The sequence below is a fragment of the Manduca sexta genome, chromosome 20 (genome assembly GCF_014839805.1).
Source record: "Manduca sexta isolate Smith_Timp_Sample1 chromosome 20, JHU_Msex_v1.0, whole genome shotgun sequence".
In the NCBI taxonomy this organism is placed as follows: domain Eukaryota; kingdom Metazoa; phylum Arthropoda; class Insecta; order Lepidoptera; family Sphingidae; genus Manduca; species Manduca sexta.
The window spans coordinates 10,468,114-10,485,726 of record NC_051134.1 but is presented as its reverse complement, the minus strand read 5'-3'; the positions used below and the strand labels follow the sequence as shown (position 1 = coordinate 10,485,726).

The following is a 17,613-nucleotide window of genomic DNA, read 5'->3' as shown; positions in this document are numbered from 1 at the left end:
CTCAATAATATGCTATTAAATGTTATCACTGATTTGAATAAGTCTGGACTTTTTCAGTTCAAACTGGTGTAATAGGCCTCTAAGTTACTTTTGGTTATAAATTCTTACAAGCTTAACATTTCAATTGTTTGATATATTTTAAGTGTAAGAGCCATTCTATAGATATATTTTACAATCTTGCTAATGTATTTTACATAAATGAGATTTCTAAAAGTGTGAACACTCTTTCCGCTCAATTGCTCCTGTTCTTTATAAAGTCTACCGGTTATAATGCAATGTCAGATGTATGAGCGGTTCATCAACGATACTTCCATTATTGTAGGTGATAGTGGCAATAGGGATGACTTATATGTATATGAACAATTTGGTTTATGGCCCATGCTATAAAAATCTATAGGAGAACATTAAGAAAGGACTTTTAACTCTTAGGGTTTTAAATTGGGGTGAAAGATTATCAGTTTGTCATTTGGTATGCTAAAAATATATAAATAATTTTGAAAAAATATTTTCTTATATTAATTCCTATTTTTAATTGCTCTTATCCTAACCCAATTATAGGTAGAAATATTTCATGGACTGCAGAAAAGATTTGCCATCACAACAGTTCTCCATAGAGAGAGGGAATCTGAATAATTATATTCAGAGAGAACTTAGGAGTTCTATTCCAAAGCACATAAGCTGAACTGTCGCCTGACTAGAAGGGATTTTTTTGTGTAACATATACCTAAATAAAAAAGTCATGTCCTATCAAAAAAAATTACATTATTTATGTAAGTACTTAAATTTAGTTCTGTGTTAAGTTATCTTGAGTTATTTCTTTGTGAATGTAAATAGACCTATGTATACTTATGATGTTTGATAGAATAGTCAATAGACTTTAATTATTGATCTGAACAATTACTAGTCACAAACCGACACATTGCTTTGACATTGCTAATGTGTATTTGCGATAGTCTCAAATAATCAACAATTATCTATAAGACAATACATACATTGAGTGATAATTAACATTAATTACTATAAAAACATCATTAATAGATCATTAACTACCATGAATGACCTATTTATTGACACATTATATAGAAGAAAACAAGATTTATAATAAAACCAAGGTATTGCAAACCCAACTGCAGGCACAATAGAGTCCAAATTCCGTAGAAAGTTACACAATCATGGATACATCACATGCACACAAAATGTAACTTCACATTTATAACACATTTGAAAATGGAATTCTGTGGTCACACAAATTGTTTCTATTTATGGCAATAACATAAAAAAGTTAATTTAAAAAATATGATTTTACCCGTCGAGATGTCATTTTGTAGTGAAGATTCAAATTGAACTAGTTGATGGTCATTGGTGTGTTGACGTAACAGATAAGAATATATTATCATTCATGTTCAAGCTGTACATATTTTGCAGGTCCTTATCTTACTTTGGCTTCATCATTCACTCAAGTCTGACATGTTATTTTAATTTATAAATAATTATTGGGCATTTTTACTTGATTAATCAGGTAAGTGGAATATTATAGAAAAAGTTTTGTGCTTAGTTCCATTTATGGTGGATTTATTACTTGTTCTTAATTCAAAGTTTTTATTTAGGATCACTTGGATACTTCTCTTAACTTGTTATTTTTTTTTAAGGTCAAAGAGGTTAGGATTGTTATCTAACAGTAATATTGTTGCCGACCAAAATTGTAAAGCATGTGATAAGTTCATTAACTATGTCGTGTGAATGCTTCATAAAATGTGTTAGTAAGATGTTTCCGATGTCACTTGATGGTCGGAGACCGCAAAGCCGCATAGTGACGTACCGTAGGAGTTCAAGGCCGGGCAACTCAAGGGTATCCAAAAATTATGTAAATACATACTATACAACAATGTCTTGTCTTTCTTAACCCAGGAGAAAAATTACTAAAAACCTTTTGTAACTAATTAAAAACTTACCCACCTCTTGACAGCTGGCCTGCGTTAACAGAGGGCTTAACAAAGATTTAAACATTACAGTGTTTTTATTCACTAAACAATTTTTTTTTTCAAATGGAAACTGCAATATTTAAATCTTCCAACAGTTGTGTGAAGTTCGTATGCCCTGATAACACGTCACAATATGTAAAAATGTTACAAAATCTATTTTTGTTAGACATGCACCACTCTCATGATCGCTCCGTTGACCGCCCGGCTGTTAGCGGTTAACACAACCCGTTTCGACAGTCTTTTGCCAACTGCACAACTTGCACGAAGCTGAGAGTTTTTAACTTGGCCGTATTATCGCAGCTTTTTGCGAATTTTGACGTTTAGTGACGTGCTCAAACATTGATACCAGTTTGACCTGACATTGTTTTTGTAACAATTAAACGCTAATTATTACTCACATTTTTTTCCTAATTTAAAATTAACTTTTTTAAATTAGTTACAATCCTAAAGATATAATACGAATAGAAATTAATTATAATATAGGTGTCATATCTGTGGATTACACAAAAAACAGATACTACAGCACTAGTTCTCTGTGCCAAACGACTCGAATACCATCAGAAACCGAATACCATCTGACATTTATAAAATTACATCATAATACCTACATATCTAATATTGTATAGTTCGAATCAAATTTGTTTGTTTACGTTGCTATTTTCTTTTCTAAAAGTGTTTGGCAAGCAAGTGAGGTAAATACAGTAATATTAAATTATTTTCTATTATGTACGTGTTACATTATAATATAATATTATTTCTTTTTATTGTAATAAAAACTAATTTTTTTATGTACAAAAGCCTGGTATGGAACTACGTTTTTAGGTTAAAACTGATTCAATGAAATAGTTTTATGCAAGCTAGTACTGCAAATGAATGCGGCCGTGAACTCTAGATGTCGTTGTTGGTCTGAAATAAAATATATTTATAAACAAAATGTATTTATAGTTGCAACATACAATAATATTGTGTGAAATGACGATTGCAGAAGTTATTTGTCGGTAGTTTTATCGAATAAAATACAAAGATTTTATCACAATAAAAAGGCCTTATTCCACACGTTAATTAAAAGCATTGGGATTTGAAATCACATCTATCTAGGACGGAGTTCACAATTCACATAACTATTGTTTTATAACGATCATTGATCAGACAAATAAATAAATTTATTAGTGACCCATTTTAGCTGCAAATAGGTTTTTTTTATTATTGTTACTGACTAGAAATTGTAGAACTACGTGGCTCTTCCGAAAATTCAATTCGTAGTTGTAACAAATTCATAGCATTACCTATAATTCCGCGAATGGGTAGGCAGAATCTCTAACCGTTAGTGTGCTCCCATAATACTTTATTCTATATCTGTTTTAATAATTATATAACCATATTATGACACGCTGACATTTGGTTTGCTATGGTTGGTGCAATTTCCCAGTTGGTATGTGTAAGTCCAGTGTTAAAAACTAAAGCATTCAATTAGCATTTTTGATTGCATATCTCTGGGCTTGAACCCAGTACTTCGCTGTTTTATCGTTTATAGTGGTCTAGGTTGACGATGTGATTTTATATTATTAGAATATTATTTACTTAGGTCTGTCTTCTTATTATAATATTTTGATATTCATGTATAAAATACGACAGTGCAGGTTCAATAACTTGTATGATCTAATATATCATCATGGTGTGACATTAACGAGCTGAGCAGTGAAATACGGATGGCGACCGCAGCTCAGTCCATAATTTTTAAACTTAACATTGCTTTATATTGTGGCTATCAGATTATTACTTTTGAATATTTACACTTAGCTAAAACCCAATTTTACATGGCGCATATCTTTTTTAATCGCCTTTAAGAAAAGAAGGAGGATATCAATTCACTTGTTTTTTTGTTCTCAGAACAGAATTTATGAACCGATTTTGAAAAAAACCTTTTTTTATTCGAAGTAATATACTTACTTACCTCCAGATTGGTCTCATAGTTTTTTTTTCAAAATCGCTTTAGTAGTTTGGTTTTAAAACTAAAATACTTATTATAGTTTAGTTTTAATAAATGACAGGTAAACCATAGGCCATAACAAGAGAGCAAAAACAGGACGCATTCGTTGTGGGCAGCCTAGCACACTAATCCGTATTCGAAATTCGAATAATAAGTTCGTTAGCGAATCTACCGTGTTGCGGTCGCGATGGCAAACAAATGCACGTCACTATTTCGCTTCGGGCGTGCAAAATGCTATAGAACAGTTCACTATTACCTGCCGCAGGAATATGAACTCTAATGTATAGTAATAAAGCATTATTTTCATTTTTATTTTTATTATAAAACGTATATCACTTTATCGGTACGCTGTGTAGAAGCCAGTTACATTGTAAATCACGCATAAATACTGCCGCCACAACCGCTGCATGTTCGAAATTTGAATTTAACAGTGACAGTTGTAGACTTTTTTTGGCGCCAAATGAACGAATGCAAGTTTTAAAAATGTTTGGAGCTTTTTGTTATGGAATACCTGAAGCTTTAATTTACGGCTGAAAAAGTTACCTATTTCTATTTTTAGGGTATGTTTTTTATTCGACTGCTGGTAATACCTAGTACCTATATTATTATCTGCCTAGAACAATTTATGTATGGGTCTGAAAGACTGGTATCCAAGGATAAGAATAAATTTTAAAAAATATATTATCTGCATAGACTTTCACCTTTTTCAGCCAGTTTCACATCCCCGACCTATCTTCCGGTACACAGAACACGTGCGTCGTAAACTATTAGATTTGTAACTATAAATATGTCTTGATTTTGTATTCAGAATAAAGCATCATATTTTTCATTAATTAGATTATTAATCCATTGAATAAGTTTTGTGTGATAAGCAAACATCCGTTCAGCAAGCCAAAAAACAGACAAAAAATCACATTCTACAACTGATTCCTTGCGTAACCCAGTATTTTTCTTTTTTTGTAGTATTAGTCCCCAAGATAAGAAATAAGATTACTTAAATACTTAACATTTTATAATCAGGCTGATTAGTCAGTGAAATAATTAACCACCTAAATCTCGGTATTAATTAATTCCATTAGATAGACAAGTCATATCATTTCCTTAACACGCACACAACGTGTTTCTTCGGGCCATTAATCGCGAAAAAAATGTGTCACACCAGAAATTACATTATTTTATAAATTATCCTCCTACTTTGGATTTCAAGGTGGGCATTATAAATAGTTTTTTTTTCGGTTCCTGCGTCGGAAGGGGTTAGGGTTTCATTAAAAAAAAAAAGTTGAGAAAAGTGAGTGAACATCGGTGAAAGCGGACTTACGGTGCGACATTACGACCATCTTAAAATAAAGATAAAAAACTGGAAAGCTAGTGTCATACAATTTTAAATCTTAATAAAAATTTAATTTTCAATGTGATCTTTATCGAAAAGTGTCTCCCATTTATTTCCTAGTTGCACACGAGATGCACAACCACGACCACTATAGCAGTTATAGTGTGGTTGTAAAAGAGATTCCGCGAAATTGCACGCTTGGTTATGAGTTGCACTGAATTTTATTAACACATGAGTGTTATGCATACATGTTATTCGCTTGACTACATCCAAGAATTCTGCAAGACGTTTAGTTAAATTTCAAGATTGCCTTGTGTTTTGGGGATATTTATCGGCTTTGATTATTCAGTATTGAGAGTCACAGCATATCACTTGTTTCTCTTTGTTTAAAACTAAACGGAAGCAATATGGTTTTCCCAGAGGTTTGTTAGGAAGGCGACCAGTCGTAAAATATGACTTAAATTCTTTTTGCTACATGCAAAAGTGAGTTGCGATGACCCCACATTAGACGGGTATAAGGACAAATAGAAGAAGAATATCACTGCCTATCCATTTCTCGTATCCGATACACGAATAGTATACTAAATAAAATATAAAATTGCCCACATCTGCTCGGTAAATATTTATCATCTTCCCCTTGCATGTAACCTGACATAACAAAAATTTGGTTGTGATATCTGCCTACTGATACAACTGCCGTAGTGACTCGGGTTTGGTCCTTTGGTGGCGTACATGCGTATGCTCAGTATGTTCGTAGGCTAGATCTTGTTTTCAATGTGGCAATAGAATCGCCTATCACATCAGAGGACGGAATATACACAGTGAAAATATCTATCTCTATTTTCACCTCTGCCTACCCCTTCAGTGATCAAAAGTATGAGCGTGTGCGCTATGTATGTAAAATAGAATACAGCGGCAGTCTCGTCCTCAAACGATGCTCACACAATTTCCATAATATTCAACAAACTGGAGGATTTCCAATATAAGCCGTAGCGTCGGTGACCGCGTATGCACTCGCAGTGTGATGTACTAAAAGTGAATCGCATTGAGACCCGGCTTGTCCTTTATGGATTTGTATTTTATTTGCGATGAGTTTATCGTTACGTTGACCTATCAGAAAAGTAAGTGTAATAAGTACAGACAGAAATATACTTAGAAAAATAGATTGTAAAGAATCACAACTTATAAAACGGTCACAGTTATACTATCTAAAATTAACGTCGTAGTTATCGCATAAAAATGCGTAATTACATTTTAATTTGTCCTTTACAAAATGGCGCCATAGAATTACAAACAAGCGTTTTTTTTTCAAATTAATAAGTCCAGTTGCAAAGGCACGCGGAGCGCAAGAGGCGGGCCGGTGTAAATAAATCGAATTTCGTTTGTCGCAGTGCTTGGAGCACGAACCAAGTTTCTTTGTGCAAAGGTTGAGTTACGAACTTTGAGAACTTTCTATTATTCCGGCTTGCGAGCGAAGATCCTGGCTTGCACGAGCTGTGTACGTTATAAAGCAGAAATTGACGCGGTGTGTATTCGTAATTGCGATACAAACTTCAGTTTTGCAACTACCACCATGTGCATAGTTAAAGTTTTTGTGTTTTTATATTATTTCGGAGTGAAAATTGGGCAATAGTTTTGTATTTTTTTAGTTTAAAATTGAAATGTAGGGAATTTGATAGTGTACTGCACTATATTACGGCTCTCATTTGTCAATGATTATAATCTATCTATAAATTTAAATGATACATCTTACTGAATTGCAGCAAATTATTTTATATTATTGTCTTACATAAAACAACTCATGTGTGATTGAACCTAAATAGCATTATTGTGACGATAAATTAACTACTAATGTTATTGGAATATACCTATTCCAATAACATTAAGTATAATTGACTTGTTTATTTATGAAGCGGGAAAGGATCAATATTGCCAACATAACACAAATAAAAATGAGTATCACAAGTCGACTGAAAGGAAGCAATATGGCAAATGGAAACATAAGAGCGAGTTAACCCGCAGCCATCTTATTCAGTCGACACTTCCCGTCGTAAACCCTTCAATGCATACAAAAAACTTCATTTTCAATGCCCGAGCGGGCCACCAGATGCCGGGTCATGCGAAAAAATTTTACGCGCATCACGGATCTAAGCGGTGGTTTACAACCTCTGTCGTGTGACGTGTGTGGGTGGCTTTGCTTTTTACGTGCAATAACATAAACATTGCATGGAATTTTTATTTTGATGATGTTTTTTAAAATGCCGATTAACAGTCGTTATCAATTAAATCTCAAATCTTTCCAATCTCATTTTTCAATTTGATTCTAATAATGAGCCAATTAAAATAAATAATTTATACGCATGTCAAAAAAACTTTGCTCTGATTGGGCCATTTTAACGATAGATCGAAAAAAGCGACTAGAATAGTTTATTAAAAATGGCGATTAGAGAAATGTCATTAAATATATTTTAAAGTAATAAATTTTACGCTCGTATTTTAATAACGATATCCTATTTACTGGCATACTCTTTAATCTTGGTAGCAGAAAACAATATTAATTTTAAAAAAAAACGTTCCACTTTTATGGCGTCGAAAAATCAACAGAAGTTAAAAGCGTTGCACAAAACTTAAACGTTTTGATGTATTCAACGTTAATTTGCACGTTTTATGGGCCATTAAGACAGATTTAACTATTCGTTGAAATCACGGAAATCCTTTTTGCCGGAAAAAGACCGTAAAATGCATTCAACCGTGTTACACGGTGGTATGGTTAATTACTCGGAATGCAACACTAGCATATTTATCTATCTTCCTTGTGGGTGTTTGAACATTTTTATTTTGTATTTGAGCGCACTCTTCGGTGATTGTGGCTGGATAAAAAAGTTATGCAGTTTAAGTCAATGACTTTTTTATAGCCTTTCTTTTTCTAAGTTGAATATGGAATTACCTAGTCATAATATACTCAATATTTAAAAATCATCAAAGGATATCAAATAAAGTTATGTTGTTATCCGGACAGTTATTTCTACGTGTACTTCTACCACACATACTTCTGAACATTTTCACAAACTTTCCAATTTATAATTAAAGACGAAAGTTGTAGATTTGTCTCAATATTTTTATACAGTTAAGTATTTTTTGTCCATTCTCGCTTTAATGTGAAAAGGAACAACACGAGAACAACCCTGAGAAAACTTAGATATACTTATTGAGTATTTTGTTACGAAGATTAGATACTAATCAGAACTAGACCAACGTCGTGAACTAGCCGGCTTTAACCCACTAAGTTGTAGACTGACCCGTGCCCAGCAGTGGGACAGTAGGTTAAATACTTTTTACGCGACGAATTTGCTATGGTATGTAGGTAAAACGAATCACCGACTGTTAATGAATCTGAGTGTGGAAGTTGCAACCATTAAGTATTTCGCGTCGTCATGAACTTTCAACGGGTATTATCGATAAAATCCGCGCGGACGGCGTCAGATATCGCTTATTTTCAACTGTTAAATATAATTTATTAGCGTGAAAATATGACAAGCTGATATTAATTTTTTTGATTTCGTTTTTAACTACGAATAACTATCTCCACTTTTGATAGTAAACCTACAATTTTACGTTTTTTTACTAAGAAGTATGTCATATATAAAGAAAGAAATAAATGTGCAGTCAACATTTTTAATTATATGTAAATGACAAACCTATGACAAGTTAAAATGTTCATAAATTATACATAATATGGACACAATAGGTAGTAAGTAAAAAATAATATGTAGATCACAATGTGATTGACGTTCATCAATAAATACTTACTAAAAGGAAATTATTCAATAAATAATAATAAGACATAGTAAAAACTATCAAGTTGTATAAATTGGCTAATGGACGCTAGATGCAGAATTAAGTATGAATCAATGAAACTGGACCAAAAGTTACCCTTTTTAGAGATAATTTTATGACATTTTTTTAAACTTTATTATCTAATATGTGTTTAGTACCTGCAGCATATAACGCGTTTTAGGAATGAAAAACTAATCGCGTGTAAGTATTGTACCCTGTAAAACACAATAGTAATATTCCCGAACTAATATAGTGTACAATACCAATCAGGTAAAAGGAAAACTGCCTACAATCAGTATATAAGTTATTGAATAACTGCGACATATAAAGCGTCGTTCACGGTAAGCTTCAGTCGGAAAATATTGCGCCCTGAAGGCATATTAGTAACCAGGGAACACACGCCGCGCAGTAACTAACAATCTATTGCCGACCTAATCTTTATTACAATGTATTTTATCTAAATGTCACTGTGCTTGTATAACACGGGTTTTGTGCGAAAAGTCTAAGGGCTTGTTATATTCGTAAATCGATAGCTACTACTTTACTAACAAACCCATTAAAATAACTCATTTATTAACTTTTTAGTGGGTTTGGAACTGAGTTAGTAAGTAGAGAAAGCTGAAAGGTGCATATTACAGTACATAGATGACTAACTTAACTTTATTAGTGGGTTTGGAACTGAGTTAGCAAATATAGAAAGCTGAAAGGTACATATTACAGTACATAGATGACTAACTTAACTTTTGTAGTGGGTTTGGAACTGAGTTAGCAAATATAGAAAGCTGAAAGGTGCATATTACAGTGCATAGATGATTAACTTAACTTTTTTAGTGGGTTTGGAACTGAGTTAGCAAATATAGAAAGTTGAAAGGTGCATATTACAGTACATAGATGACTAAACGCTGTAAAAGTGTAAATCGCAATTTTTTTAGATACGTTTGTTTACTCAGGGGCCATCGATATGTTGGCCGCCTGTTAATATTTTAGGTAAATGAAATAAGGTAAATAAAGCGTTCTGGGATCAACCTGTGTATAACCAACAGACTGGCATAATTGTGTCGACTGCCGAGGGGTAATCTTTCGTTAGTCGACATTCTATTGGACACTACTTACCATCAGGTGCAGTGAGGTGACATTGCCTTGCACGTATTAAAACATAAGCTAGGTTGTTGCATTCATGATTTGATTATTATTTACATGGGAGAGTAATAAGTGTCCTAAATTATTAAATGTTTATTTGTAGATGCTTGTGCGTTGCATCGCTCATGGGTTTATGTGTAGATGGTTGTGAAAAGTATAATCTGTGAGCAAAGTAAATTATCACAGTACATACATAACATCCCGCATTTATCTCCGAAGGGGTATGCAGAGGCGCAACTAGGGCACCCACTTTTCGCCAAGTATGTTCCGTCCCATGATGTGATAGGGGGCGAGCCTATCGTCATATCGGGCACTAATTCCAGACTCCGGGCTGATACTGAGCATAAAAACCCAAATATCACTTTGCCCGACCCGGGATTCGAACCCAGGACCTCAGAGCGCTATTGTACCGGACATGCAATACAACTACGCCACCGAGGCAGTCACAAGCAATTATCACAGTAATAACCGGATATTAGCATTTCTTAATTTTTTATGCAGTCTTAACCTATAAATGAATGTCGGTTAACTTTGAAACGCGAGCTAAGCTACTACCAATACTACCATGTATTTTAACCTGTTTTTTGGAGTCGAAAAAATAATAAGACAGTTTCATGAAAGTCCATATATATCGAATTACACGCAACATATTTGTAGGATATCGACATTATTTTATAGCTGGCACCCTGGAGAGTAATTTTTCCTATAACCATACAGATATTTATTGTGCTGGCTATCGGCACGCTAAGGTTTATGTTGACAGCCTCTGAGCAACCGGAATCAACGGTACGAGGTTATAAAATTTAATGCATTATGTACTAAACCTTTTCGGCTATGAAAAAATATAATTAACAGCTGATTTATCGCCTGTTATAAAAATCTAGATTCCGCAGCTCTTTTCAAATCGTTATGGTTGTGTCTTTTATTGTGACTTGAAGATTGATCATTTTTACCTTACTCGTTATACTAATGTGTTTTGTGTATACCATTAGATCGGTCCCTTTCCTAAAGGTTACTTGTAAGAAGTATGAAAACCGAAGTTCTGGTACTTTTGTAATTTTTTATATCGTGGATATGTACCTAGGAAAATATTGTATTCAATCTATAGAAAAGTAGGGAGTAAACAATTTATAAGTTTGTAGCAATTATTTACATTGTTATTTTACCTTTTGTTATGTAATATTAAAAATATATTATCTGCTTTATTCATAAAGCTGTCGAAGTTACTTGGTACGTAGTATAATTATACTGTATTTAATATATACCTCTTCCACTCCAATAACAATATGTAACAATGGAAATCTGAGCAAGTAGGTCATTACAGATTTATTAATAAAGTATTTAACGAGCCCTAATTAATTAACAGGAACGTTTCCCGTTTTTGTTTTATATGTAATTTTGTTCAAACATGAATTCCGTGTGCAAGAAGCAAATATTGTTTATTATTAATCATTATAAATGAATGACTTTTGCTCGCTGTTTTGCTTGCTTTAGAGTCCGTTCTGAGAATAAAACGTAGACTCTAACTTTAAAAGATTATGAGTATAGTTGATAGAAAAAATACAATTGGACCTGCAGTCTCAATCACACATCCGTCCAAACAAACAATAAAAAGTAGTGTTTTGAGTTCATTGATACCTCTGATATCACGGATCTTTGTGAGCGCCGGAGATTTACTCTCGGGTAAACCACTGTCCAATTTACTCCTCGCCTATAAAAATACATGTTGGTCTGTTGTCATTTTGAAACAAAATATTCCCACTATTCGAGATTGTTTTGTGAAGGGACTTGTTCGGCTCACGATATGATCAAATGAATGGATTAGAAACTTAAAAAAAACTTATCCAACATTTTTGTAAATTAATCATAATTTCCTTTCTTCCAGATAGAAAATCAACGTAGATAAAAGAATCTCTTCAAAATGCACAGCAACGTAGCACCAACTGGTATGGTTGTCACACCTCATCACCTGGCCACACAAAGTGCTGTAGCCATCCTCAGAGAAGGAGGTACTGCCATGGAAGCAGTCGTCGCTGCTGCAGCAACCATAGCTGTAGTTTATCCCCACATGAACAGCATCGGAGGAGATTCATTCTGGCTAATAGTCCCTCCTCACGATGATCCTATAGCAATAGAAGCTTGTGGAGCAGCAGGAAGCTTAGCTACAGAGTCATTTTTTGCAGGGTATGATAAAATACCGTACAAGGGCCCAAAATCAGCATTAACAGTGGCAGGGACAGTAGGAGGTTGGGAAGAAGCCTTGAACTACGTCACAGAATGTGGATATCAGAGAATGTCCGTATCAAAACTACTGGCTGACGCTATAAATTATGCTGAGAACGGATATCCTATAACAGAATCTCAAAGAACTAGTTTAGTTAATGTAAAGAATATGAACCTTTCTAGTGACTTCAGAAGAATTTTCTATCCAGATGATACAATTCCTAAGGTCGGGGAAAGGTTTTGCCAAAAAGAGTTAGCAAGGACATTAAAAGTTCTTGCTAATAATGGATTGAATAGCTTTTATAGAGGTGAAATAGCTAAGGCAATGATGGAGGACATGGCATCATTAGGGATACCAATAACTGAATGTGACCTGAGTAACTACAACCCAGTTAGGAAAATACCGTTGAAAATGTCCCATAAACACGGAGATATTTTCAACCTTCCCCCACCTACACAAGGTTTGGTATCGTTAAGCGTACTTGGAATACTCGAAAGATTAGGAATAGATGGAAAGAATGAAGGTCAATTTATACACGCTGCAGTAGAAGCAACAAAACAAGCTTTTAAACTTAGAGATGACTATATAACAGACCCCAAATACATGAAAACTGATCCTAAATCTTTGCTATATAATCATAATTTGGTAAAAATGACAGAAAATATAAAATTTGATCAGGCTTCTTACGTAGGTAAAGGCAAAGGACCGGGAGACACCATATGGCTCGGAGTTATGGACAATAAAGGATTTTCAGTGTCATTTATACAAAGCATCTACCACGAGTTTGGTAGTGGTATTGTCCTACCACAAACTGGGGTATTATGGCACAACCGCGGAGTTGCCTTCACCTTAGAAAAAGATAAGTTACTCTCTCTGAAACCAGGTAAAAAACCGTTCCACACATTAAACCCAGCAGCAGCTAAACTAAACGATGGTAGAACCATGATCTATGGAACTAGAGGGGGTGATGGACAGGCCCAAACTCAAGCAGCGATATTCCATCGATACGTAGTCCAAGGAAAGGCTCTCCAAACTTCAATATCAGCTCCTAGATGGGTGTACGGTCGTATTTCTGGTGACCCTGATGACAGTTTAAAACTGGAGGACAGGTTTGATGAAGAGACGGCGACGTATTTGAAAGAGAGAGGCCATGACTTAGTGTGGTTGCCACCTTTTAGTGAAAAGGTGGGACAAGCGGGCGTGCTAGTTAGGCATAGGAGTGGAATGATGGAAGGAGCTGCTGATCCTCGCAGTGATGGCAGTGCAGCAGGTTTCTAACAGTACATTTTTACACAATTTAAATAAATGGTTCATTTTGAAGATGCGTAATGATAGTATGTATTATATGCTAAAGGACTTGCTAGGTACTAATATCCAAGCCGTCCATTTAAAATTGTTGGTTGGTTTTAATACTAATATCAAAAAGGTAAAGGAAATTAAGAAATAACTTTAGTAAATAAAAACTACTGAAGATAAGAGATTATGACGCGATATTTATGAATAATTCAAAGTGACGTCTGGACTCGTGCGATAAAAATAGAGGATAATACCAAATGTTCTGTGTCCCTTTGACCGTAACTTATCTAGTGACAGTATGAGACCATCCCAAGATATTCTTAAATATGTAATCTTAAACATCTTTATTTCAACATAGAGTTTTACCATCCATTTATAAAACTTAAAAATTTCAAACGAAAGATATCGCGGAGAAAGTTTTCAAAGTTTATAAAGTTATTGATGCTGTCATAGCCACAGCTGAAATTTAAGAAGTTTAGAAATTATATATTTCGGAAGCCTTTTTAAGTCTTTTGTTATCAAAGAATATTGTCTGACAACTGTAATTAACCTTTGTTGCAATAATTGAGATTTGTACCGTAGAAAACTAAAATATGCTAGTGTGTTTTTTAATCAAATGTATAAATATGAAATATATTTAGTAAAAGCTTTTTAATAGATACATTTAGGTTACCTTGTGTAAGAGGTAACATTGCAAAACCCACATTTGAGTCTTCTGAAAAGCCTTTTTCATTTGGATTTGTAAAAGCTTCTTTACTATTTAATTGAGAACAGTCCCCAACTCGCATGCAGGCAGTTTTTCGTAGTACAAAGTAAAGCCAAAAATATTTATTCATGGAATTAAAAGCTTATAAAGATGGCCCACCTTTTAGTCATCTCATAGTATATTTCCAGCACTAAAGAGCGTTATATGAAAGTATTGTAAATAAAATATGTAGGTATTTGTTTTTCTTATTTTGAATGTTAAAACCTGTGGCCAGTTTCAATCTTATTTTTTAGTTTCAAGTAAATTAAGTCTGAGTAAGATTTCTATGAATTTTTCTAGTGGAGTAAAAGTAGTTCGTTTATTACATCATCATTCATGCCAGGAATAAAAAAAATTGTATTCCACAGAGAGCATAAAACAACCAATCCTTCTGACAGAATCAACTAACATTTTCCTTTTAAATGTAACCGATCACAGACCCTTACAAACACTAAAACCTCTATTATACAGCTTATTATCTAATAAAACTTAACAGATCTGCTAGTCATTCGTCCGTAATTAAAAAAATAAAAATTTACGACAGATAGTGCTTATTATCAGTTCATGGATTTTAGCGTAATTAAAAAAGTTACAAATTAAAAATATAATATACATATAACCTCTTTATATATTATAAAAATCGATGAAATATGGACTTTACATTTTATATAATGTTATAAATTATCAATATAACTTCTTAAATAAATGCTCAAAGTGTATATTAACGGTCTAGATATAGTTTTAAATGAAACAATCGTTTTGATGTACAATGCTCGCTCCCTGAACGGCGTGAGGCAATAATTCACCCTCATTGGAAAGATAAGGGCGCAAAGGACGGGGCTCGAGGTTTTAAATCAAATATTGCAATTTTAAAATCACATCTGAATACTTATTGGATATGTCGATTTTTTTTTCTGGCTTAATCCCGATGGGGATGTGATATCGATATTAATCTGCGATAAATGTTTATAGTAACGGATTTTTAAAATGGTTCTTTATTTAAATATTTAATTTTTTATTTCAAATTATATCGTGCTACGTTAGTTGAGAATTAAAGGCCAGGAGTGTAGGAGAATTAGTATGAGGTAATGCAACCTCTGTTTACCTATTTAATTTTAAAATTTCTTTTAAATAGTTTCATGAAAATATAAAAGAAATCCGTTGACAGTACAAGACGTAATATAAAATTTTATAATAAAGAATCAATAAAAAATCCTAGTATGTTTTTACATTATAACATAAAAAAGCCATAGATGGTCGGCCCTTTATGAACCGGAACATTTTTAATGTATTTTGCAATAAGTAAACATAAGAAATAATTATGTATTGAAGTTAGAGATTTAATATTTTTTTAATATGTTTAGTTTTAAGTCACAATTTCGTATTGTAATAATATTACAAATAAGTAATTCAATTTTACTGTAACTATTTGTAAAAGTAAAATGTTTGTAAGCCGGATTTATTAGCGAAATAAATGATTCGTGCGGGAAATAGAACGCAGCAAATCCACGGAATTTCGTAAATCGAAGATGAATTCTTCCTATAAACCTTTAACATTTATATGTTGTTTTGAACTAATACCCAACGAAGATAGATAAGTAACAAACATTACGTGATGTGATTATACGTCTTCGGATACAATTTGATTTTATTTATTAGGAAAATATGTCGTATTTCCGAATATTTCAGTCTATTTTTATAAACCAGATCTGAGTACCTATTTACAATTTTTTTTACTTTATATGTGTTAGATATAAGGAAATAAGTATTTATACACAATTATTTTTATCTAGATTACATAGGTTTATTTACTATAGCCTATATAATATATTTTGTAATATGTAGTAAATAATCGTTATTTTTAGATACTATTTCTTCGTATATTTTTTATACTTGGTATATTTGTACCAGCCTTGTTGAGATTTAAATAGCTTAATCGTTAACGTTGTTAACTACTAACATTATGATTTTTCAACATCTAATACCATACTGCAAACAGCGCATAACGGTGTCATGCAAGACTTTGATATTCAAATTTCTTTGTGTTAATATTGTTAAGGGCAGGCGTGGCCATGCCATCAAACAAGCAACTGCCTCGTTTATTCAATAAAATAATACTTATTCTTTCCCCAAATACGATTATACACTTTCTGCGAAATAGCTGGCGATGAATTATTTTTATCATCCTGGATAGCCACTACCGTACCAAGATGTGGAACTGCCATAGAGGCCCACGTAAGTGCGTCGCGTTTGAGATCAGCTTGTCTATATCCGGTTCCAACAGGCCGGCATAATTGTGTCGACTGTCGAGGGGTAATCATCTCTCGTCAGTCGATATTCTATTGGACGCACTTACAATTAAGTGCAGAGGTGCCACTTTGCCGAGACCCTTATAAAAAAACGGCTGTACGGATTTGGATAAAATTTGCCACACGGATAGATCATGTCAGGGATGAATACAGTCTACTTTTATTAAGTAATTTGCTTCCAAAGGAACTAATGGAATTTTTAATTCAGATTTTTTAATATACGGCGCTGGAATTGTATCGTGTTTCAGATTTTTTTGAAGCGGAAACGCTTTACATCAGTGCGAATCCGCAATACTTGTATTGAATAAAAGAAAATATTTTTATATAAGAGTGTACAATATGTGTTTTATTTATTATATCCCCATATATGCATATAAAATTATTAGAACGCTTGTGATATAAAACTAATTGAGTCATTTGTTTTTTAAACAATTAAAAACTATCAAAAATATTACAGCGCGGATTTATTATTTATAATATGCGTTACGTACATAATAAGTATATCGTGGCGCAAATCTCATTAAAAACAAGACTCTCCGAAGCAATGATTACAAACCCTTAGAAGAGGATTTAAAGTTTGAAGTTCCGTGAGAGGCTATAAATCCATTAATTTGTCACCCGGCGCCTCTTCTAATGTGAACGAATGGTACAAACATTACCGGCAAAATTAAACTCGCGGAATAATGAAGTGACCGCATTAGTCTTCATTTAACGTATAGAACTCCATTTATTAGATACGTATCAACTTGAATATAGGGTT

The 17,613-nt window shown here is 33.3% G+C and overlaps 2 protein-coding genes across 5 annotated transcripts in view; one reads left to right on the top strand and one right to left on the bottom strand.

Moving 5' to 3' along the window:
• LOC115440665 (calcium-binding mitochondrial carrier protein Aralar1) overlaps window positions 1-2,243 on the bottom strand; it is a 29,114-nt gene extending 26,871 nt beyond the window's left edge. The window contains exon 1 of one of the 3 annotated variants that reach the window (XM_030165073.2): window positions 1,953-2,243. Coding sequence is in view for 2 of the 3 variants with exons in the window: in XM_030165071.2 (XP_030020931.1) it covers window positions 1,957-2,007 (51 nt within the window). In the remaining variant the exon portion in view is untranslated. Of the gene's footprint in view, window positions 1-1,306; window positions 1,403-1,952 lie in introns of those variants that run through there. The other 2 variants (XM_030165071.2, XM_030165072.2) reach the window with 2 other exon arrangements.
• On the top strand, window positions 1,329-17,188 carry LOC115440666 (oxamate amidohydrolase proenzyme). 2 transcript variants are annotated; one of them, XM_030165074.2, is made up of 2 exons: window positions 1,329-1,519; window positions 12,165-17,188. In XM_030165074.2, exon 2 carries the CDS (start codon window positions 12,201-12,203, stop codon window positions 13,779-13,781), a length of 1,581 nt encoding a protein of 526 aa, XP_030020934.1. In that variant the 5' UTR covers window positions 1,329-1,519; window positions 12,165-12,200; the 3' UTR covers window positions 13,782-17,188. The 2 variants fall into 2 exon arrangements, with proteins under 2 accessions (XP_030020934.1, XP_030020935.1); XM_030165075.2 differs by lacking the exon at window positions 1,329-1,519 and adding an exon at window positions 2,576-2,674.
• The last annotated feature ends 425 nt before the right edge of the window (window positions 17,189-17,613 follow it).

What these genes read in the sequence shown, in the direction of transcription:
- LOC115440666 (XM_030165074.2), top strand. Translation starts at nt 12,201, where the DNA reads ATGCACAGCAACGTAGCACCAACTGGTATGGTTGTCACACCTCATCAC.